Genomic DNA, 22,748 nt, shown 5'->3' with positions numbered 1-22,748 from the left:
GAGGGGGTGTCAGGGCCAGAGGGGGTGTAGGGACTGGAGGGGGTGACAGAGACAGGGAGGGGGTGTAGGGGCTGGAGGGGGTGTCAGAGACAGGGAGGGGGATGGAGGGGGTGACAGAGATAGGGAGGGGGTGTAGGGACTGGAGGGGGTGACAGAGACAGGGAGGGGGAGTAGGGGGATGGAGGGGGTGACAGAGACAGGGAGGGGGATGGAGGGGGTGACAGAGACAGGGAGGGGGATGGAGGGGGTGACAGAGATAGGGAGGGGGTGTAGGGGTGTAGGGACTGAGACAGGGACAAGGTTGCCCTGACCCTGGGGATGGGGATTGGTGGGGGTGGGGGGGGGGGTTGGTGGCTGTTGGTTGGAAATTCGCTGCCATCAATGGACAGGCTGCGGACCAGCTCAGAGGGCGTCCCGCTCGTTCGCCGTCCTCTGGCGGGGGGTGAGTCTGAACTTTGAGGCCGGGTCGATGTAACCGGACAGTCCCGGGGGGGGGGACGCGGGTGAATGTCCTGAAGAACAGCGACAGACACCTTTACTTGCCCTTGGCGCGTCTCCCCTTTAATGCCGCCGCAACCTGACCCGGAAGAGACGCTGATTGGGTGGGTGTGTCAGAGCCGGGCCATTCAGCGCGCAGCTGCCGTGTAGCAATACCTCGTTCTACATGGGACGACCAATGGAATGCGGCAGCGAACCAAACTGACGGGCCGGGGGGGCGGAACCTAAGTGGCCGCCTTTAAAGCGAGACTGACCCCGATATCGTGCCCAAGTCTTATTTACTCTGCCCACTCGTGTCTGGCTCTCTGCGTTGCTTCCCCCTGTTTGTTTGTTTTAATTGCCTCACGGGCGGAGCTTGGCACTGCGTTCCCGAACGGAAAAGTTTTGGCTTTTCCTATCTCCACCTTCCCCCACCACCCCCCCCCTCTCTTTATCGCTTTGTCTCTGGTCCTGATCTGGATGACACCCAGGCGCCTGTTTCCCAAACGCAGGAGCAGGAGCTGCGCTCGCTCCAGGTTAGCTGTTCATTCAGTGGACGCTTCGACTGCCACAGCGAGCCTCCTCGCTCACTCTCCCATTTCACGTTGGAAAGACCGACCTGTTAATATTAGTGAAACCTGACGAGAACTTGACCAGGGAAGCACCATGTCACAAGGTAGGAAAGCTCAACTCAGACTCTGCAAACTTCTCCATCAGCACTTTCCCTCTATATTCTGTCCTCTGCTGGTCTCTTGGAATTTGCCATCACCTTTGCAAATCATTCCATCCCTCCCTTTTTTTTTAAAGATTAATTCCTGCGTGGATGTCAGACATTGGCATTTACATTGCTCCTGCTTCATCTAATCAGTGTTTCACAATGTCGAACTCTTTTTTTTTGTTGGCGTTTGCAGCGTGGATAGCACTGCTGCCTCACAGCGCCCGGGAACCGGTTCGATTCCACCCTCGTGTGATTTCTGTGTGGAGTTTTCTACATTCTCCCCGTGTCTGCTCCAGTTTCCTCCCGCAGTCCACAGATGTGCGGGTTCGGGTGGGATTGGCCGTGCGAAATTGTCCCGTAGTGCCCAGGGATGTGCAGGTTAGGGTGGGCTGGCCGTGCTAAATTGTCCCGTAGTGCCCAGGGATGTGTGGGTTAGGGTGGATTGGCCGTGCTAAATTGTCCCATAGTGTCCAGGGATGTGCAGGTTAGGGTGGATTGGCCGTGCTAAATTGTCCCGTAGTGCCCAGGGATGTGCAGGTTAGGGTGGGCTGGCCGTGCTAAATTGTCCCATAGTGCCCAGGGATGTGCGGGTTAGGGTGGGTTGGCCGTGCTAAATTGTCCCGTAGTGCCCAGGGATGTGCGGGTTAGGGTGGATTGGCTGTGCTAAATTGTCCCATAGTGCCCAGGGATGTGCAGGTTAGGGTGGATTGGCCGTGCTAAATTGTCCCGTAGGACCCAGGGATGTGCAAGTTAGGGTGGATTGGCCGTGCTAAATTGTCCTGTAGTGCCCAGGGATGTGTGGGTTAGGGTGGGTTGGCCGTGCTAAATTGTCCCGTAGTGCCCAGGGATGTGTGGGTTAGGGTGGGTTGGCCGTGCTAAATTGTCCCGTAGTGCCCAGGGATGTGTGGGTTAGGGTGGGTTGGCCGTGCTAAATTGTCCCGTAGTGCCCAGGGATGTGTGGGTTAGGGTGGGTTGGCCGTGCTAAATTGTCCCGTAGTGCCCAGGGATGTGTGGGTTAGGGTGGGTTGGCCGTGCTAAATTGTCCCATAATGCCCAGGGATGTGCGGGTTAGGGTGGGTTGGCCGTGCTAAATTGTCCCGTAGTGCCCAGGGATGTGTGGGTTAGGGTGGGTTGGCCGTGCTAAATTGTCCCGTAGTGCCCAGGGATGTGTGGGTTAGGGTGCATTGGCCGTGCTAAATTGTCCCGTAGTGCCCAGGGATGTGTGGGTTAGGGTGGGTTGGCCATGCTAAATTGTCCCGTAGTGCCCAGGGATGTGTGGGTTAGGGTGGGTTGGCCGTGCTAAATTGTCCCGTAGTGCCCAGGGATGTGTGGGTTAGGGTGGATTGGCCGTGCTAAATTGTCCCGTAGTGCCCAGGGATGTGTGGGTTAGGGTGGATCGGCCGTGCTAAATTGTCCCGTAGTGCCCAGGGATGTGCGGGTTAGGGTGGATCGGCCGTGCTAAATTGTCCCATAGTGCCCAGGGATGTGCAGGTTAGGGTGGATTGGCCGTGCTAAATTGCCCCATAGGGCCCAGGGATGTCAGGGTTAGGGTGGATTGGCCGTGCTAAATTGTCCCGTAGTGTCCAGGGATGTGCGGGTTTGGGTGGGTTGGCTGTGCTAAATTGTCCCATAGTGCCCAGGGATGTGGGGGTTAGGGTGGATTGGCCGTGCTAAATTGTCCCATAGTGTCCAGGGATGTGCAGGTTAGGGTGGGTTGGCCGTGCTAAATTGTCCCATAGTGCCCAGGGATGTGCGGGTTAGGGTGGGTTGGCCGTGCTAAATTGTCCCGTAGTGCCCAGGGATGTGCAGGTTAGGGTGGACTGGCCGTGCTAAATTGTCCCATAGTGCCCAGGGATGTGCAGGTTAGGGTGGATTGGCCGTGGGAAATGCCGGTCTGGTTGGGATATCCAGCAGAGGGTTGGTGTGCACTCAAAGGGCCAAATGGCCTGCTGCCACACCGTAGGGCCATCGGACCTACAACGTTAACTCTGATTTCTCCTTCACAGATGCTGCCAGACCTGCTGAGCTTTTCCAGCAGCTTCTGATTTACAGCATCCGCAGTTATTTCAGTTTTTAAACACTCTGTGGAGATTGTGCTCCACCTGTAGATCTGCTCATGTTTTTGGGTGATGTCTTCCATCTGTACTTCAGGATTTATTTTGCAGGGATGTGTTTATTGCCCTGTCCCTAACTGCCCCCTTGAGGACGTGGCAGGGGATGCTGCCTTTTTGAACCGCTGCAGCCCATGTGCTGTGGGGTGATCCACAATGTCCCTTGGGGGGGGGGGGGGGAATTCCAGGATTCCGACCCAACGACCCTGAAGGAGTGGGGATATATTCCCAAGTTGGGATGGTGAGGGTCTGGGAGGGGAATGTGCAGGGGGTGCTGTTCCCATGAACCTGCTGCCCCTTGTCCTTCTGGATGGAAGTGGGTGGTGGGTTTGGAAGGTGCTGCCTGAGGGTCTTTGGTGAGTTTCTGCTGAGCATCTTGTAGATGGTACACACTGCTGCGACTGAGCGTCGGTGGGTGGTGGGGGGAAGTGGGATGTTTGTGGATGTGGTGCCGATCGAGCGGGGGCTGCTCTGTCCTGGATGAGGTCGAGCTCCTTGAATGTTGTTGGAGCTGCCCCCATCCAGGGGCAAGTGGGGGGTATTCCATCCCACTCCTGACTTGTGCCTTGTAGATGGTGGGACAGGCTTTGGGGGAGTGTCAGGAGGGGAGTTACTCGCTACAGGATCCCAGCCTCTGACCTGCTCCTGTAACCTCTGTGTTTAGACAGAATCATAGAATCTCTACAGTGTGGAAGCAGGCCATATTGTCCATTGAGTTCACACTGACCCTCCAAAGAACATTCCACCTAGATCCATCCTCCTACCTATCTGTGTAATCCTGCATTCCCCATGGCTAACCCACCTAGCCTACACATCCCTAGGCAATTTCCCACGGCCAATCCACCCTAACCTGCACATCCCTGGGCACTATGGGACAATCTAGCACGGCCAGCCCACCCTAACCCGCACATCCCTGGGCACTATGGGATAATTTAGCACCGCCAATCCACCCTAACCCGCACATCCCTGGGCACTATGGGACAATTTAGCACGGCCAATCCACCCTAACCCGCACATCCCTGGGCACTATGGGACAATTTAGCACGGCCAATCCACCCTAACCCGCACATCCCTGGGCACTATGGGATAATTTAGCACCGCCAATCCACCCTAACCCGCACATCCCTGGGCACTATGGGACAATTTAGCACGGCCAATCCACCCTAACCCGCACATCCCTGGGCACTATGGGACAATTTAGCACCGCCAATCCACCCTAACCCGCACATCCCTGGGCACTACGGGACAATTTAGCACGGCCAACCCACCCTAACCCGCACATCCCTGGGCACTATGGGACAATTTAGCACGGCCAACCCACCCTAACCCGCACATCCCTGGGCACTACGGGACAATTTAGCACGGCCAATCCACCCTAACCCGCACATCCCTGGACACTACGGGACAATTTAGCACGGCCAATCCACCCTGACCCGCACATCCCTGGACACTACGGGACAATTTAGCATGGCCAACCCACCCTAACCTGCACATCTTTGGACTGTGGGAGGAAACTGGAGCACCCGGAGGAAACAGCCAGACTGGCAGCAGAAAATATAGAGGAAATACTACCTAGCAACAGCATTTGGCTTGCTCTAGCTGCTTTATGTATCTGACCTGTACCTGTCGTGCTGCCAGAATCACTCGGAACTGGGAAAATCTCTCTCTCTGTTCTCAGTGTGAGTGAAATAACCTTGGGGTAAGCGGGGGCAAGAACTAGAGACCGAGGAAGAGAGAGTTCAAGCACAAGACCTAGGTCCACCTGACCAGCCACTGAGTTAAAGATGACCCTGCACACAACGTCATCTCAAAATCAGTAAATAAAAAGAACCGTGAAAAATAACTCTCTCTCCATTCTTGTGCTCTGGCCTTTTGATCTTTTTACATGTATTTATTTTTCATTCAACAGAGTTCTCCCTATTTTAAAAGACCCTCTTCATGAATGAATGTGTATGTGGGCTTGAAGTTCAGTCGCTCTAAGTTAGTTTTGTTTTGTCATTGGCTGAAGAATAAAGTGGCCTGCAACAAATGGAGATACTTTTGAGATGAAGTTGTGTGCAGGGTCATCTTTAACTCAGTGGCTGGTCAGGTGGACCTAGGTCTTGAGTGAATTCTCTCTTCCTCGGTCTCTAGTACTTTCCCCACTTCCTGTAAAGACTCCATCCCATTCTCTCAGCTCCTCCGTCTCCGTCGCGTATGTTCAGATGAGGCCAGCTTTGACAAGGGAGCCTGTGAAATATCCACCTTCTTCCTCAACGTAGGATTCCCCAGCTCCGTTGTTGACAGGGCCCCTCAAATCGGGTCCGACCCATCTCCCGCACTTTCGCCCTCACTCCTTCTCTTCCCTCCCGCAACAGCGATAGGATTCCCCTTATCCTCGCCCACTATCCCACCAACATCCACATCCAGAAGGTCATCAGACGCCATTTCTACCACCTCCAGCAAGATGCCACCACCAGACACATATTCCCCTCCCCTCCCTTGTCTGCCTTCCGTAGGGATCGTTCTCTCCAGGACACCCTGGTTCACACTTCCTTCACCCCCAACACCCCTCCACAGCCCTAAGGCACCTTCCCCTGTAACTGGCAAAGGGGTAACACCTGCCCATTTACCCCCTCCATCCTCAGTATCCAAGGGCCCAAACATATCTTCCAGGTGCAGCAACACTTCACCTGCACTTCCCAGAGTCTAGTCAAGTACATTCGCTGCTCACAACATGGTCTCCTCTGCATTGGGGAAACGAAGTGTAGACTGGGCGACTGATTCACAGAACATCTACGTTCTGCTCACCAGAACGACCCTGAACTACCCGTTGCCTGCCACTTTAACGCACCATCCTGCTCCCTGGCCAACATCTCTGTCTCTGGCTTGCTGCAGTGTTCCAGTGAAGCTCAATGCAAGCTGGGGGACCAACACCTCATTTTCCCACATGGCGACTCCGCAGCCCTTCGGGGGCTCAATATTGAGTTCAATAACTTTAGGGCCTAAACTCTCCCATGTCCCAGCCCCCCACCCCACACACCAGGCCTTGTTACCACATTTCCTGCCCCTATACACCCCCTGTTGTTAGTCACTAACAGTCCCCATTAACAACTATTCACCCTCCCAGCCTGATCATTAGCAACTCCTCTGTCTGTCCAACTGTCTGTCTCTCTCTTTGGGCTCTATCCTATCGCTTACTCCCTACCCCATCCACCTCCCTATTTTCTGCTTACAAACTGACGTTTTCCCAGCCACCATCTCTGTTCTGAGGAAGGGTCACAGAACCCGGAACGTTAACTCTGTTTTCTCCTTCACAGATTCACAGACGCTGCCAGACCAGCTGAGCTTTTCCAGCAACTTCTGTTTTTGTTCCTGATTTACGGCATCCGCAGTTCTTTCGGTTTTTATTGAGATACTTTCCTGGTGAGGGTGAAACATAGTGAGAATTTCATGGGCCACCAAATCAGAGAGTCAGGCAAGCTGATCAGGCTTTTTGGTAATTTTAATTGGTTTGTGAGACATTAGTGTTGACTTGCGGGATAATGGGGCTCGCTGACCATCCCAGGTGAGTACTACCAAGTATATAATCATGGACGAGGACTGGTTCGGTATCTGAGGAGTCATCACGCATGCGACTGAACCTTGTGCACTCATCAGCGAACATCCCCATTTCTGACCTTATGATGGAGGGAAGGTCATTGATGAAGCAGATGAAGATGGTTGGGCCGAGGACATTACCCTGAGGGACTCCTGCAGAGATGTCCTGGGGCCGAGGGAGCATCGCACTGTCGGAGGGTCAGGGCTGGGGGAGCATCGCACTGTCGGAGGGTCAGGGCTGGGGGAGCATCGCACTGTCGGAGGGTCAGGGCTGGGGGAGCATCGCACTGTCGGAGGGTCAGTCTTTCAAATGAGACCTTAAACAAGAGTTTGACTGCCCTGTTGGGGGGTGGGTGGGGCGGGTGGGCGGTGGGAACGATCCCATGGTAGCTATTGGATGACGAGCAGGGGAGGAGTCATCCCCAGGGTCCTGAGGGCAATATCGAACCCTCAAACAGAGGATCCGGGTCATTCCCACATTGCTGTGTGTGGGATCTTGCAGTGCAACAGTTGGGCTGCCGCAATTCCCACAATCCAACAGGGCAGTGACAGTGGTGCTGGGGGGGGCAGGGGGGGTCAGTGACTGGTGGTGCCTTGGTGGGGGGCAGTGCATGCTGGGTGGAGGGTGGGGGGGGGGGGGCGCGGTGACGGCGGTGCCTGGTGGGTTGGAGGGATGGGCGGTGACGGCGGTGCCTGGTGGGTAGGGGGGGGTGGGCGGTGACTGGTGGGGGGTGGGGGGGGGCGGTGACGGCGGTGCCTGGTGGGTGGATGTTGGGGGGGGGGGGGGGGGAAGCGGAGATGGCAGTGCCCGGTGGGTGGGGGGGTGGTGGTGCCTGGTGGGTGTGGGGTGCGGTAATGGCAGTCCCTGGTGGGTGGGGGGGGCGGTGACAGTGGCGGTGCCTGGTGGGTGGGGGGGCGGTGACAGTGGCGGTGCCTGGTGGGGGGAGGGGGGGCGGTGATGGCGGTCCCTGGTGGGTGGAGAGGGGCAGTGACGGCGGTGCCCGGTGGGTGGTGGGGGGGGAGCGGTGATGGTGGTGCCGGGTGGGTGGGTGTGGGGGGGGGCACGGCGATGGCGATCCCTGGTGGGTGGGGGGGGTGGGCGCTGCCAGTGTTGACTGACCCCATTGACCTTGGGTGGTGTGTATGTGCATTTGAAGATCTGTCCCCTCCCATTGCCCTGCTCCAAACGCAAACTGATTCGATTTGGCAGCAGGCACAGTGTGACTCGGGGTGACTGTGTGGGACCCTCACCCCTCACCCTGCCTCGAGGGCCGGAGTTGGGGGGGTGGGGAGAGTCAGTATCCTCCCCATGGGGTGGGTGTGGGACTGATGGACCGAGACCCTGGGTGATCTTGGCGCTAAATATTGAGAGCAGCTTACGCTGACTGAGAGTGTTTGAGATAGAGGTGATCTCCTTCCTGGAGGGAATGGAGTGATTGAGAAACTGGAGGAGTTTCTGTCTGTTGCTCTTCCCCTCCCATCCACCCTTGGGCAGCTCTCTGTCGAAGGGGCATGATACTGACATTACTCCAGGAGGGATAGCACCTCCGCCTTCTCCAGGGCAACTAGGGACAAACAATTTTAAAACAGAAACCACTGGCCACACAGAGACATCCACGTCCCCATGTGGGAGTTTTAAAAGCTGTGATGTCCCACTCGTTTCTGTTCGGGAACAGCAGAAATTAAAGAAGCAAAATTCCTCCCAATTCTCCCCATCAAACAGATCCACGTTATAAACAGGTCACACAGTCTGATAGAGGGCTCGGGTTTCGCAAGCTGATCCAGCAATCATTAACAGCAACTAATTCCAACCACACTGCTTGAAAAAACAGTTTTGTTGGTCGCGGGCTCTGTCTGTCGCGCGCTCTGTCTGTCTGTCTGTCGCGCGCTCTGTCTGTCTGTCTGTCTGTCGCGCGCTCTGTCTGTCTGTCTGTCTGTCTGTCGCGCGCGCTGTCTGTCTGTCTGTCGCGCGCGCTGTCTGTCTGTCTGTCGCGCGCGCTGTCTGTCTGTCGCGCGCGCTGTCTGTCTGTCTGTCGCGCGCGCTGTCTGTCTGTCTGTCGCGCGCGCTGTCTGTCTGACTGTCGCGCGCGCTGTCTGTCTGACTGTCGCGCGCGCTGTCTGTCTGACTGTCGCGCGCGCTGTCTGTCTGACTGTCGCGCGCGCTGTCTGTCTGACTGTCGCGCGCGCTGTCTGTCTGACTGTCGCGCGCGCTGTCTGTCGGTCGGTCGCGCGCGCTGTCGGTCGGTCACGCGCGCTGTCGGTCGGTCACGCGCACACACTCTGTCTTCGTGTGACTCTCACGCTGTCTCACACACGCTCTCTCGCGCTTGCTGTCTCTCACACGCCGGAAAATGGAAAGCCCAGTGGAATGGTGCTTTGGGCAGGTGGCAGTTAAACTCAACAACGATTTGTCACAAATTCTTCCCAGTGTTGACTCAGACCCAAAATCGCTTCAACCAAAAGCAGTTGGCCCTTACTGTAAAATAATGTATTCAGCGATGCCCACATCCCACGACTCAGTCAGTATTTATCGCCCCGTCCCTAACTGCCCCCTTGGGAAGGTGGGGGCGAGCTGCCTTCCTGAACCGCTGCAGTCCATGTGCTGTGGGGTGGCCCACAATACCCTTAAGGGAGGGAATTCCAGGGATTCTGACCCAGCGACACTGAAGGAACGGGGATATATTCCCAAGTCGGGATGGTGAGGGGCTCGGAGGGGAATGTGCAGGGGGTGCTGTTCCCATGTACCTGCTGTCCCTTGTCCTTCTGGATGGAAGTGGGTGGTGGGTTTGGAAGGTGCTACCTGACAGACCCTCAGACCCCATGGAGGAGTCTCCACGCGGATCAGTTACAGCTGGCTACAGTTTCTTTCCTGGATGAAGTGCTGCAGATTGGCCCTGGGGACCATGGGTTAGATTTAAGTCTCTTTGAAGAATCCTCCATTTGTGGGGATGATCAGTGTTTGAGTAATCTCGAATCAACCCGACAGCACCGATAGTCTCAGTGAGGGGGGAGTGGGATACTAAAGGGAGTGGGGAGTGGGGAGTGGGGGGAGGAAAGAGTGGGAAGAGACTGGGTGGGATATTAAAGGGATCGGGGAGCGAGGGGGAGAGTGGGATTAGACTGGGTGGGATATTAAAGGGAGCGGGGAGTGAGGGGGGAGAGTGGGATTAGACTGAGTGTGATATTAAAGGGAACGGGGGGTGAGGGGGGAGAGTGGGATTAGACTGGGTGGGATATTAAAGGGAGCGGGGAGTGAGGGGGGAGAGTGGGATTAGACTGGGTGGGATATTAAAGGGAGCGGGGAGTGAGGGGGAGAGTGGGATTAGACTGGGTGGGATATTACAGGGAGCGGGGAGTGAGGGGCGAGAGTGGGATTAGACTGGGTGGGATATTACAGGGAGCGGGGAGTGAGGGGCGAGAGTGGGATTAGACTGGGTGGGATATTAAAGGGAGCGGGGAGTGAGGGGGGAGAGAGTGGGATTAGACTGGGTGGGATATTAAAGGGAGCGGGGAGTGAGGGGGGAGAGTGGGTGGAGTTTTGAAGTGAGGATTTAGGGTTGGGGACCGGTAGGGAGAGGTCAGTGCTGAGTGAGCAGGGACAGTAGTCAGTGGGCTGAATGGTCTACGTCTGAGCTGGTAAATGAAAACGCAAAAGAACTGCTGATGCTGTAAATCAGGAACAGAAACGGAAGTTGCTGGAAAAGCTCAGCAGGTCTGGCAGCATCTGTGGAGAGAAAACAGAGTTAACGTTTAGGGTCCAGTGACCCTTGCTCCTGTAACATTGATTTTTCTTCACAGATGCTGCCTGGCCTGCTGAGCTTCTCCAGCAACTTTGTGTTTCGCCCCTCGCTAAACAGACAGGTCTCTTTTCCACAGCAGGAGCACGGAAGACGATGTCGGATTTCTGGGCGGAACATTCCAGAAAGGCCACGATCGAGGAGATGATGCTAGACTCCAGCGCTGAGGTCATCACCCAGATTGAGAAACCCGAGATCCTCGCTATGCTGCCCAACTACAAGGGGCAGCGGGTGTTAGAGCTCGGAGCTGGCATTGGGTACGGGGGTGGCACAGAAATCTATCCCCCCCCACTCTCTGTCACTCTCACGCTCACGCTCTCTCTCACACTCACACACACAGTGTCATGAGAGCCTGTGAGGGACAGGGACAGTGCAGCTCCCTCCCCTCTCCATCATCTCTTGATCCAAACTGACCACATGCTCTGTCTCCAAAATCCCTCCATCCTCAACGGCCCTTCGCTCATCGGCTGCAGGAACCCTCGCTCACGCCCTCGTTACCTCCAAACTCAACAATCCCACCTCCGTTCCAGCTGCTGCTCCACATTCTGCCCCCATGTCCCTGCAAACACCGAGACCCCAATCCCCCAACCCCTGGGATACTGCACCCACACCCCCTCCCTCTCTCTCTCACCCCCTTCCCTCTCTCTCTCACCCCCCTCCCTCTCTCTCTCACCCCACACCCCCCTCCCTCTCTCACCTCTACACCCCCTCCCTGCCTCTGTCGGCCCCTCCCCGCCTCTGTTGGCCCCTCCCTGTCTCTGTCACCCCCTGCCTCTCTCTGTCACCCCCTCCATTCCCCTACACCCCCTCCCTCTCTCTGTCACCCCCCCTCCGTGCCTCTGTCAGCCCCTCTGGCCCCTCCCTGCCTCTGTCGGCCCCTCCCTCTCTCTGTGACCCCCACAACCCCCTCCCTGTCTCTGGCCCCCGCACCCTACTCCCTATCTCTGTAACCACTAGACCCCCCCTCCCTATCTCTGTTACCCCCTCCGGTCAACTACCCTCTCCGTGTATGAAAACGGACACCTTTTGGGGATTGGGGGTGTGTGTTGTTACCTGAGGGAGTATGTCTGGGGCTGGGAGAGGGAGCGGGTGTGAGCCTGTCATGGCGGTGGGGTGGGGTTGCAGGGGGAGGTGGTGTTGGTTTTGGTTTGGGGGGGGTTGGTGTTGGGGATGGTATTGGGTTTGGCGGGGTGTGGTGTTGGGGTAGGGTTGGGTGGGGGCCTGGGGGGGGCGGCGTTGGGGTAGGGTTGGGTGGGGGCCGGCGTTGGGGTAGGGTTGGGTGGGGGCCGCGGGGGGGGCGGCGTTGGGGTCGGGTTGGGTGGGGGCTGGCGTTGGGGTTGGGTTGGGTTTGGGCGGGGGATGGTGTTGGGGCGTGGGGGTGGGGGGCAGCGTTGGAGGGTAGGGGGCGAGGGTTGGGTTGGGTTTGGCCGGGAGGGTGGCGTTGGGTGGTGTCGGTGGGGTGGAGGGCGGTGGGGGGCGGCGTTGGGGGCGGGTTGGGTGGGGGCCGGCGTTGGGGTCGGGTTGGGTGGGGGCCGGGGGCCGGGGGGGGGCGGCGTTGGGGTCGGGTTGGGTGGGGGCCAGGCGGGGGGGGCGGCGTTGGGGTCGGGTTGGGTTTGGGCGGGGGATGGTGTTAGGGTGTGGGGGTGGGGGGGCAGTGTTGGGAGGGTGGGGTCGGCGTTGGGGTCGGGGTGGGGGTTGGGTTGGGTTTGGCCGGGGGGGGGGTGGCGTTGGGTGGTGTCAGGGGGGTGGAGGTGGGGGCGGCGTTGGGGTCGGGTTTGGGGGGGGCAGTGTTGGGTGGTGTCGGGGGGGTGGAGGTGGGGGGGGCGACGTTGGGGTCGGGTTGGGTCGGGTGGGGGCCGGGGTGGGGGTGGGGGGGTGCGGCATTGGGGTCGGGTCGGGGCCGGGGGGGGGGTGCGGCGTTGGGGTCGGGTCGGGTTGGGTGGGGGGCGTGGGGGCGGCGTTTGGGTCGGGTTGGGTGGGGGCCGGGGGGGGGGGGGGCGTGGGGGCGGCGTTTGGGTCGGGTTGGGTGGGGGGTGGGGGGGCGGCGTTGGGGTCGGGTTGGGGCCGGGGTGGGGGTGGGGGGGGCGGCGTTGGGGTCGGATCGGGTTGGGTGGGGGCCGGGGGGGGGGGGCGGCGTTGGGGTCGGGTCGGGTGGGGGCCGGGAGCGGCGTTGGGGTCGGGTTGGGCGGCGTTGGGGTCGGGTTGGGGGGGGCGGCGTTGGGTGGTGTCGGGGGGGGTGGAGGTGGGGGGGGGGCGACGTTGGGGTCGGGTTGGGTCGGGTGGGGGCCGTGGGGCCGGGGGGGCGGCGTTGGGGTCGGGTCGGGTTGGGTGGGGGCCAGGGGGGGTGTGGGGGCGGCGTTGGGGTCGTGTCGGGTTGGGTGGGGGCCGGGGGGGGGCGGCGTTGGGGTCGGGTCGGGTTGGGTGGGGGCCGGGGGGGGCGGCGTTGGGGTCGGGTCGGGTTGGGTGGGGGCCGGCGTTGGGGTTGGGTGGGGGCCGGGTCGTGTTGGGTGGGGATGGCGGCGTTGGGGTCGGGCCGGTGGGGGGGCGGCGTTGGGGTTGGGCAGGGGATGGTGTTTGGGGGGTGGGGGTGGCGTTGAGGGGGTGGGGGCGGCGTTGGGGTCGGGGCGGGGGTTGGTTTGGGTTTGGCCGGGGTCGGGGTGGCGTTGGGTGGTGTCGGGGGGTGGTGGAGGTGGGGGCGGGGGGCGGTGTCGGGGTCGGGTCGGTGCGGGGGTGGTGTCGCGGGGGTGGGGGCGGGGGGGCGGTGTCGGGGGGTAGGGTCGGGGCTGTGGCTGGTGGTGCGGGGGGTGGTGTCGGGTCGGGGTGTGGCAGAGGGTGGTGTCGCGGGGGTGGGGGCGGGGGGGCGGTGTCGGGGTCGGGTCGGTGCGGGGCTGGTGTCGTGGGGGTGGGGCTGGGGGGCGGTGTTGGAAGCGCCCGGTTCGCGGCGGGGCGAGTTTGACGTCTGGTGTTTCCGTTTTTTTCCCATCACCCCCTGCCCAGGAGGTTCACGGGGCTCCTGGCCGATGCCGCGGGCCACGTCACCGCAGTGGACTTCATGGAGAAGTTTGTCGGCAAGAACCGGGACGTGAACGGTCGCCGCGTCAACATCAGCTTCCTACAGGCTGACATCACGCAGCTGGAGTTGCCAAGCAACAGGTCTGTAGGCACAGGCTCCCCTCACCGCCGGCGGGCGATCGGCCCCGGGATCTTTTGGCGGTTTTCCAGCGTTTCTGAGCCCACCGTCGGGATTTCTCCATCTCCCCCCCCACCCCCACCCAACCTCGGTGTTTGTTCTCCACAGCGAGAGATCCAGGAACATCGACAGTTGGAGCAGGACGATGCCATTCAGCACCTTGAGCGGGTTTACCCCCCCCCCCCCCAAACCCACCGACTCCACAGGATCATCCAACTCAATCCCCCATTCCCACTCTTTCCCCCCCCCCCATTCCCACTTCCCCCTATTCCCACCGACTCCACAGGATCATCCAACTCTATCCCCCAATCCCACTCTTCCCCCCCCCATTCCCACTTCCCCCTATTCCCACCGACTCCACAGGATCATCCAACTCTATCCCCCAATCCCACTCTTTCCCCCCCCCCCCCCATTCCCACTTTCCCCCTATTCCCACCGACTCCACAGGATCATCCAACTCAATCCCCCATTCCCACTCTTTTCCCCCCCCATTCCCACTTCCCCCTATTCCCACGCGACTCCACAGGGATCATCCAACTCTATCCCCCATTCCCACTTCCCCCCCCCCCCCCCCATTCCCACTTCCCCCTATTCCCACCAACTCACAGGATCATCCAACTCAATCCCCCATTCCGGCTTCTTCCCCCCCCCCCCCCCACCTGCCATTCCCGCTTCTCCCCTGACTCCAGAGGATCATCCAAATCTATCCCCCATTCCCCTCATACCCTTCAGCCCTCAGATCTCATTCTATCCCCTTCTCGAAAACATTCTACGTTTCGCCCCCCCCCACAACGCTTTCTGTGACAGACAGTCCCACAGGTAACCCCCACCCCCACCCCCCGACTCTCCTGGGGGGGTGGTGGGGGAGACATTTCTCTTCCGCTCAGACTGAAACAGCTCCCCCGGACCCTCACACTGTGACACCCCCCCCCCCCCCTGCCCTGGGTCATGGGGTTAACCTTCCTGAGTTAACCCTGTCCAGTCCTGTTAGAGTTTTCTGGGTTTTCCATGGGATTCCCCCTCGTTCTTCCCAACTCCCGGAGAATATTGTCCTCACTGACACGGACGCCCCCCCCCCCCCCCGCCTCTCTTTCAGCCCCACTATCCCCTGGAATCCAGCCTGGGAAAACCCTTCGCTGTACTCCTGCATCACCAGGATGTCTGTCCCTCAGGATAAGGAGACCAGGGCCGGGCACACAATACCCGAGGGTTGGGGGGTCCTCACCGAAGGCCCTGTATAGCTGCAGCGAGACACCCCCCCCCCCCACTCCTGTACTCACCCCCCCCCCTCACTGTGCGCCACAACATCCCATTTACCTCCCACCCACCTGCGGCTCCTACATCCGGACTCTCCGTGACTGGCGTCCAAAGACCCCCAGGTCCCCCCCGCACCCACCCCCCTCCCCAATCACTCACTATTCAGGTCATAGACACCCCCCACCCCTCCCCAATGCCTCACCGTTCAGGTCATAGGACGCCTCCCCTCCCCAATGCCTCACTGTTCCGGCCATATCCTGCCTTTTGTGCAGACTCTGTAATTTACACATTTGTGCCTGGTGTCCCTGTTAATTCCCGATTGTCGGAACGTCTCTGTCCTTGTGTCTGTGACTGTACACGACGTTGTTGGTTCACCATCGCGCTCCACCTCTCCTTCACAAGGAACACTGTTTATTACACACCGTCCCATTCTCACCATAGGTAGACCATCTCCCAGTTACAACGCAGAGCTCGTCACAAACTTCCCCTCACTCACCCGCGCTTCCTCACGCTTACTCTCACGCTCTCACCCCCTGTCTCTGTCTCACTCACTCACTCGTACTCTGTCTCCGTCCCTCTCTCTCCCTTTCTCTGTCCCTGCCTCCCTCACACACACATTCTCACACAAGCAGAGAAACAAAACTCTGAAGTCAGGGAAAACCGTTCTCCCTCTGTTCCCAAGTTGTGTTGGTTGGTTCTTGCAGATGTGGACGTTTCCCCTCGAGCTTCGTTCTCTCCTGATGGCTCCACTAGTTTACAAGTGGCACAGGGTGGCTGCCTGACTTCTCCAATTCAATGTCCCAGTTTGCTGATGAAAGCATCATTGGCTTTCTTTGAATTTAAAGTGGCTTACTGCAGAGAACATAGAGACTCAATAGTTTCTCTCCTGGTTTAAAGTGTCAACGCAGAGAGAGAGAGAGAGAGAGAAAACATTGCTGTCAGCCTTCCTGCTTGCATGATCGTGTTAGTCTCTTAAGTGTGTGTGTCCCGGTACAGGTACAGGCCACTCTCTCCATCCTGTGCTGTCTCTTCTATCTCGCTGTTTGCTGTCATGCTTACCTTAGGCTGTCCATCAGCATCTATCCTTCTTGCAGACACGCTGCTGTCTGGAAGAATTGGTGTTTTATTTTCCTCAATGGTATTCCCTCTGGGAATTCTGTGATTAGACCCAGCATTGGGACAGGCTATACTGTAATTCCAGTTACCAGGTAGGGCCAAATCCTTATCCCGACCCTAGATGCTCATGGTATTGTCAGGTGGACAGAGATTCCTGGTAATCGTTTCCAGACTGTGGTGGCGCCCAAAGTCCCCCCGGCCCCCAGCCAGGGATCTCAAGCTGTGCAAACCCCCTGCATGCCTGGGGGCTGGGGGCTGGGGGCTGGTCCATTCCCTGATCTGTTGATCTCTCTGTCTCTCTCTCCCTCCCCCTCTCCCTCTGTCATTCTGTCTCCCTCTGTCATTCTGTCTCCCTCTGTCATTCTGTCTCCCTCTGTCATTCTGTCTCCCTCTGTCATTCTGTCTCCCTCTGTCATTCTGTCTCATTCTGTCTCATTCTGTCTCATTCTGTCTCATTCTGTCTCATTCTGTCTCTCATTCTGTCTCTCACTCTCTCGCTCTCTCTCTCTCTCTCGCTCTCTCTCTCGCTCTCTCTCTCGCTCTCTCTCTCGCTCTCTCTCCCGCTCTCTCTCCCGCTCTCTCTCCCGCTCTCTCTCCCGCTCTCTCTCCCGCTCTCTCTCCCGCCTCTCTCTCCCGCTCTCTCTCCCGCTCTCTCTCCCGCTCTCTCTCCCGCTCTCTCTCCCGCTCTCTCTCCCGCTCTCTCTCCCGCTCTCTCTCCCGCTCTCTCTCCCGCTCTCTCTTGCTCTCTCTCACGGCCCCCTGCCTCACAGCTTTGACCTGATCTTCTCTAACTGGCTGTTCATGTACCTGACCGATGTGGAGCTGGTGGATGTCACCAGGCGCCTGCTCTCCTGGCTCAGCCCGAGGGGGTACCTCTTCTTCAGGAATCCTGCTTCTATCAGTCAGGTAAGGACGGCTTGCTGGAACTGAGCAAGGTCGGGGGGTGGGGGGGGGGGGGGGGGGGGGGGGTGCGGTGCGGTGTGTGTGTGTGTAGCCTGTGGGGTGGGGATGTGGCTGACCAGAACAAGGGTAAATCCAGTGGGGAATTTTAAGGGATACATCCTCCCTCACCCCCTCCCCCAGACAGTGGGGGAAAATTGCAGAGTCAGTCCCATGGGGAGGGGCAAGGGGAAGCAGGTTTTGGTGGGGGTGGGAGAAGCTGGTTAAATACACGAGGGGGAGCAGAGTAGAAGGAGAGGGGGCTGGAGGGAGATGGGACGGGGAGGAGGTTTGGGCTGGGGAGTGCAGCTGATGGCCCGAATGGCCTGTTGCCTTACTGTAACACCAAACTGAGTGTGTGTTTATGTTTGAGGGAATGTGAAGAGGGAGTTTAACCCGACGGTGTATCGAACACCAGCCGATTACAACCACATCCTGACATCGAGCACAGACTCATCAGAGCGAGAGCCGGGCATCGTCTGGGGGTTCGAGATTGTAATGTGTAAATCTGTACAGGCATACATCAAGGTGAGGGTACCTGGAGGGTGAGGGTAAGGGCAGGAGGGCGTAGGTGGGGTGCAGGAGGGTGAGGGCAAAGGGTATGCAGGAGGCGGCGAGGAGGGACAGACGGTGAGGGTGAGTGTGGGCAGGAGGGGATGGGGGGGGACGGAGGGTGAGTGTGGGCAGGAGGGGGTGAGGGGGGAACGGAGGGTGAGGGTGAGTGTGGGCAGGAGGGGATGAGGGGGGACGGAGGGTGAGTGTGGGCAGGAGGGGGCGAGGGGGGGACGGAGGGTGAGTGTGGGGCAGGAGGGGGATGGGGGGGACGGAGGGTGAGTGTGGGCAGGAGGGGGTGAGGGGGGGAACAGAGGGTGAGGGTGAGTGTGGGCAGGAGGGGATGGGGGGGACGGGGGGTGAGGGGGAACGGAGGGTGAGGGTGAGTGTGGGCAGGAGGGGATGGGGGGGACGGAGGGTGAGTGTGGGCAGGAGGGGGTGAGGGGGGACGGAGGGTGAGTGTGGGCAGGAGGGGGTGAGGGGGGAACGGAGGGTGAGGGTGAGTGAGTGAGGGCAGGAGGGGATGAGGGGGGACGGAGGGTGAGTGTGGGCAGGAGGGGATGGGGGGGGACCGAGGGTGAGTGTGGGCAGGAGGGGGTGAGGGGGGACGGAGGGTGAGTGTGGGCAGGAGGGGGTGAGGGGGACGGAGGGTGAGTGTGGGCAGGAGGGGGTGAGGGGGGACGGAGGGTGAGTGTGGGCAGGAGGGGGTGAGGGGGGAACGGAGGGTGAGGGTGAGTGTGGGCAGGAGGGGATGAGGGGGGATGGAGGGTGAGTGTGGGCAGGAGGGGGCGAGGGGGGACGGAGGGTGAGGGTGAGTGTGGGCAGGAGGCGGCGAGTGGGGACGGAGGGAGGTGTTTTGGGGACGGAGGGTTAGTGTGGGCAGGAGGGGGTGAGGGGGTTGGAGGGTATGGGGGTGTGTGGGCAGGAGGGGGTGAGGGGGACGGAGGGTGAGTGTGGGCAGGAGGGGATGAGGGGGGACTGAGGGGGTGTGTGGGCAGGAGGGGGCGAGGGGGGACGGAGGGTGAGTGTGGGCAGGAGGGGGCGAGGGGGGACGGAGGGTGAGGGTGTGTGGGCAGGAGGGGGCGAGGGGGGACGGAGGGTGAGAGTGGGCAGGAGGGGGTGAGGGGGGACGAAGGGTGAGTGTGTGCAGGAGGGGAGTGAGGGGGGGACGGAGGGTGAGAGTGGGCAGGAGGCGGTGAGGGGGGACGGAGGGTGAGAGTGGGCAGGAGGCAGTGAGCGGGGACGGAGGGTGAGGGTGTGTGTGGGCAGGAGGGGCTGAGGGGGGACGGAGGGTGAGGGTGTGTGTGGGCAGGAGGGGGTGAGGGGGGACGGAGAGTGAGGGTGTGTGTGGGCAGGAGGGGGTGAGGGGTTGTGGAGGGTGAGGGTGTGTGTGGGCAGGAGGGGGTGAGGGGGGACGGAGGGTGAGGGTGTGTGTGGGCAGGAGGGGGTGAGGGGTTACGGAGGGTGAGGGTGGGCAGGAGGCGGCAAGCGGGGGACGGAGGGAGGGGGTGAGGGGGACGGAGGGTTAGTGTGGGCAGGAGGGGGTGAGGGGGGACGGAGGTGAGGGGTGTGTGGGCAGGAGGGGGTGAGGGGGGACAGAGGGTGAGTGTGGGCAGGAGGAGGTGAGGGGGGGTGTGGGCAGGAGGGGGTGAGGGGTTACGGAGGGTGAGGGTGGGCAGGAGGGGGACGAGGGGGGACGGAGGGTGAGGGTGAGTGTGGGCAGGAGGCGGCGAGTGGGGACGGCAGGAGGGGGTGAGGGGGACGGAGGGTAGTGTGGGCAGGAGGGGGTGAGGGGGGATGGAGGGTGAGGGGGTGTGTGGGCAGGAGGGGTGAGGGGGGGACGGAGGGTGAGGGTGTGTGTGGGCGGGGGGGGGCGAGGGGGGACGGAGGGTGAGGGTGGGTAAATTGTTGCAGACCTATGTCAATGTGAGGGTCAAATGCTGTGGGGGGGGTGAGGGGTGGAGGGCAGCGTGAGGTGGGGAAGGTTGGGAGGGGTGAGGACAGGAGTGTGGCCGAGAGGCTGGGAGGGTAGTTGCTGGTTGTGGGGCGTGAGGAATGGAGGTCAGGATTGTCCACGGGGGGGAGGAGAGTGTGTGGGTGGTGGCAGTGAGGGGTGGGGTTGTGTGGACAGAGGAGTTTGTAGGGTCAGTGTCCAGGGGTGGGAGGGTCAGGGTGGGGTAATTGTCCTAATTTCCCCCCCTTTCTCTTCCCCCTGCCCCCCCCATTTCGCAAGTCTGCCTAGTGCCCCCGCATCCCCGTGTACCCACCCCAGTCCCGTGCGCCCCCCCCAGTCCTAGACCACCGCGCCCCCACACCCCACACACCCCTGTCCTGCATGTACCCATCTTCCCCCCCCCGACTCCCAACCGTCTCCCCCCAACTCCCAACCATCTCCCCGCCCCACTCCCAACCGTCTCCCCCCCCACTCCCATCCGTCTTCCCCCGACCTACTCCCAACAGTCTTCCCCCCCCCAACTCCTCCCATCCGTCTCCCCCACCGAACTCCCAACCATCTCCCCCCCCCACTCCCAACCGTCTCCTCCCCCCACTCCCAACCGTCTCCTCCCCCCACTCCCAACCGTCTTCCCCCCCCACTCCCATCCGTCTTCCCCCCCCCCACTCCCATCCGTCTTCCCCCCCCCCACTCCCATCCGTCTTCCCCCCCACTCCCATCCGTCTTCCCCCCCCCCACTCCCATCCGTCTTCCCCCCCCCACTCCCATCCGTCTTCCCCCCCCCCACTCCCATCCGTCTTGCCCCCCCCACTCCCATCCGTCTTCCCCCCCCACTCCCATCCGTCTTCCCCCCCCCACTCCCATCCGTCTTCCCCCCCCCCCACTCCCATCCGACTTCCCCCCCCCACTCCCAACCGTCTTCCCCCCAACTCCTCCCATCCGTCTTCCCCCCCCCCACTCCCATCCGTCTTCCCCCCCGACCTACTCCCAACAGTCTTCCCCCCCCAACTCCTCCCAACCGTCTTCCCCACCCACTCCCAACCGTCTTCCCTCCCCCCCCACTCCCAACCATGTTCCCCCGCCATAACCATCTCCCCCCGCCATAACCATCTCCCCCCACCCCCACCACAACCATCTCTCTCACACCCCCTCCCACTCATCTTGCAGTCTCTCGTCCGCTCTCCCCGGCTCTTTCTCTTTCCCCTTCCCCCACCTACTTCCATTCCACCCCCCCATTCTCTCTTGCCCCCTCTGACCCCCCGCATGCCCCTCCTTCCCTGCGCCCCCCCGTCCCTCACCAGCTCCTTCTCGCTCTGTTCCAGTTGAAGCAGAACCAGAACCAGGTTTGCTGGTTACTGCAGAAGGTGATTCGCGATCGATCGGCCAATCAGGGATACGCGACATTCCAGCAGTTCCTGGACAGTAAGCAGTATTCCCGGAACAATATCCTGCGTTACGAGCGGATCTTCGGGCACGGATTTGTCAGCAGCGGGGGCCTGCTCACCACCAAGGTACAGCTCAGCGACAGCCCGTCCCCGGCATCACCCACGTTCCAGACTCCTGGCTTCCCGCGGGATGTGTGTATCTGGCTGGGCCCAGTATTTATTGCCCCCCCCGCCCCTAATTGCCCCCTTGAGAAGGTGGGGTGGAGCTGTCTTCCTGAACCGCTGCAGTCCATGTGCTTTGGGGTGACCCACAAAGCCCCTTAGGGGGGGAATTCCAGAGATTCTGACCCAGGGACACTGAATGAACGGGGATATATTCCCAAGTCGGGATGGTGAGGGGCTCGGAGGGGAATGTGCAGGGGGTGCTGTTCCCATGTACCTGCTGCCCCTTGTCCTTCTGGATGGAAGTGGGTCGTGGGTTTGGAAGGTGCTGCCTGAGGGTCTTTGGTGAGTTTCTGCAGAGCACCTTGTAGATGGTACACACTGCTGCGACTGAGCGTCGGTGGGGGGGTGGTGAGGGAGTGGGATGTTTGTGGATGTGGTGCCGATCGAGCGGGGGCTGCTCTGTCCTGGATGGTGTCGAGCTTCTTGAGTGTTGCTGGGGCTGCCCCCATCCAGGGGCAAGTGGGGGGTATTCCATCTCACTCCTGACTTGTGCCTTGCAGGTGTGGGACAGGCTTTGGGGGGAGTCAGGAGGGGGTTACTCGCTGCAGGCCATTGTAGCCCCTGTGATCATGTCCAGTTGAGTCAGTGAGTCGGCACCGTCGCAGGGTCAGGGCGCCGTGGGAGCGGGCACCGTCACAGGGTCAGGGCCGGAGGGGGTGCCATCGAGGGCGAGCGCCCGTGCTGCGATGACTGACTGTGTGGGTTGTGTTTCCTACAGCAATGTGTTGAGATGTTGAAGCTGGCCCCTGGACAGTCAGTCCTAGACGTTGGGTGTGGAATCGGAGGAAGTGACTTTTACATGGCGAAGGTAACTTCAGCGTCACACGGTGCTAACCCCCCACACGGCCGTGCCATACCCTTCCTCCCTCCCTGCTCCTGTAACCCCACCCCCGCCCAGCTCGGACAGTGAGACCTATCGCTGGTCTCGGCGCCGTCCGTGGGAGCTGGACTCTGGCCTGTGTTGTACCTGAGTGAAATGGCACAAATTCATCATCTGCGCCCTTCCCATTTCCCCCACCCTCTCTTCCCTTCCACAACTACTCCTTCCCTTCCTGTCCCTCTCCTTCCTCTCATAGCCCTGGGCACTACCAGCGTGCGCTCTGTCTCTCTCTCCCTCGCGCCCGCTCTCTCTGAGGCTGGTGGCTCGGTGGTTAGCGCTGCTGCTTCGGAGCGCCAGGGACCCGGGTTCGATCCCACAGTCCAAAGACGTGCGGGTTAGGGGTGGATTGGCCGTGCTAAGTTGTCCCATAGTGCCCAGGGATGTGCAGGTTAGGGTGGGTTGGCCGTGCTAAATTGTCCCATAGTGCCCAGGGATGTGCAGGTTAGGGTGGGATTGGCCGTGCTAAGTTGTCCCATAGTGCCCAGGGATGTGCAGGTTAGGGTGGATTGGCCGTGCTAAATTGTCCCGTAGTGCCCAGGGATGTGCGGGTTAGGGTGGATTGGCCGTG

At 60.4% G+C, this 22,748-nt stretch overlaps 1 protein-coding gene across 1 annotated transcript; it reads left to right on the top strand.

The window, feature by feature from the left end:
* Positions 1-778: 778 nt before the first annotated feature.
* pmt (phosphoethanolamine methyltransferase) lies at positions 779-22,108 on the top strand (the record flags this gene model as incomplete). Its single annotated transcript, XM_048524981.2, is given in 8 exon segments — positions 779-1,153; positions 10,762-10,939; positions 13,680-13,835; positions 17,016-17,125; positions 17,128-17,151; positions 17,558-17,712; positions 21,013-21,201; positions 22,019-22,108. Coding segments are annotated over 8 exon segments (912 nt in total), but the record flags the coding sequence as incomplete, so codon positions are not given.
* Between the last annotated feature and the right edge of the window lie 640 nt (positions 22,109-22,748).

This window comes from Stegostoma tigrinum, unplaced genomic scaffold, assembly GCF_030684315.1.
Source record: "Stegostoma tigrinum isolate sSteTig4 unplaced genomic scaffold, sSteTig4.hap1 scaffold_339, whole genome shotgun sequence".
NCBI lineage: Eukaryota > Metazoa > Chordata > Chondrichthyes > Orectolobiformes > Stegostomatidae > Stegostoma > Stegostoma tigrinum.
Note: the sequence above shows the minus strand (reverse complement) of the source record. Positions and strands in the feature narration are given on the sequence as shown.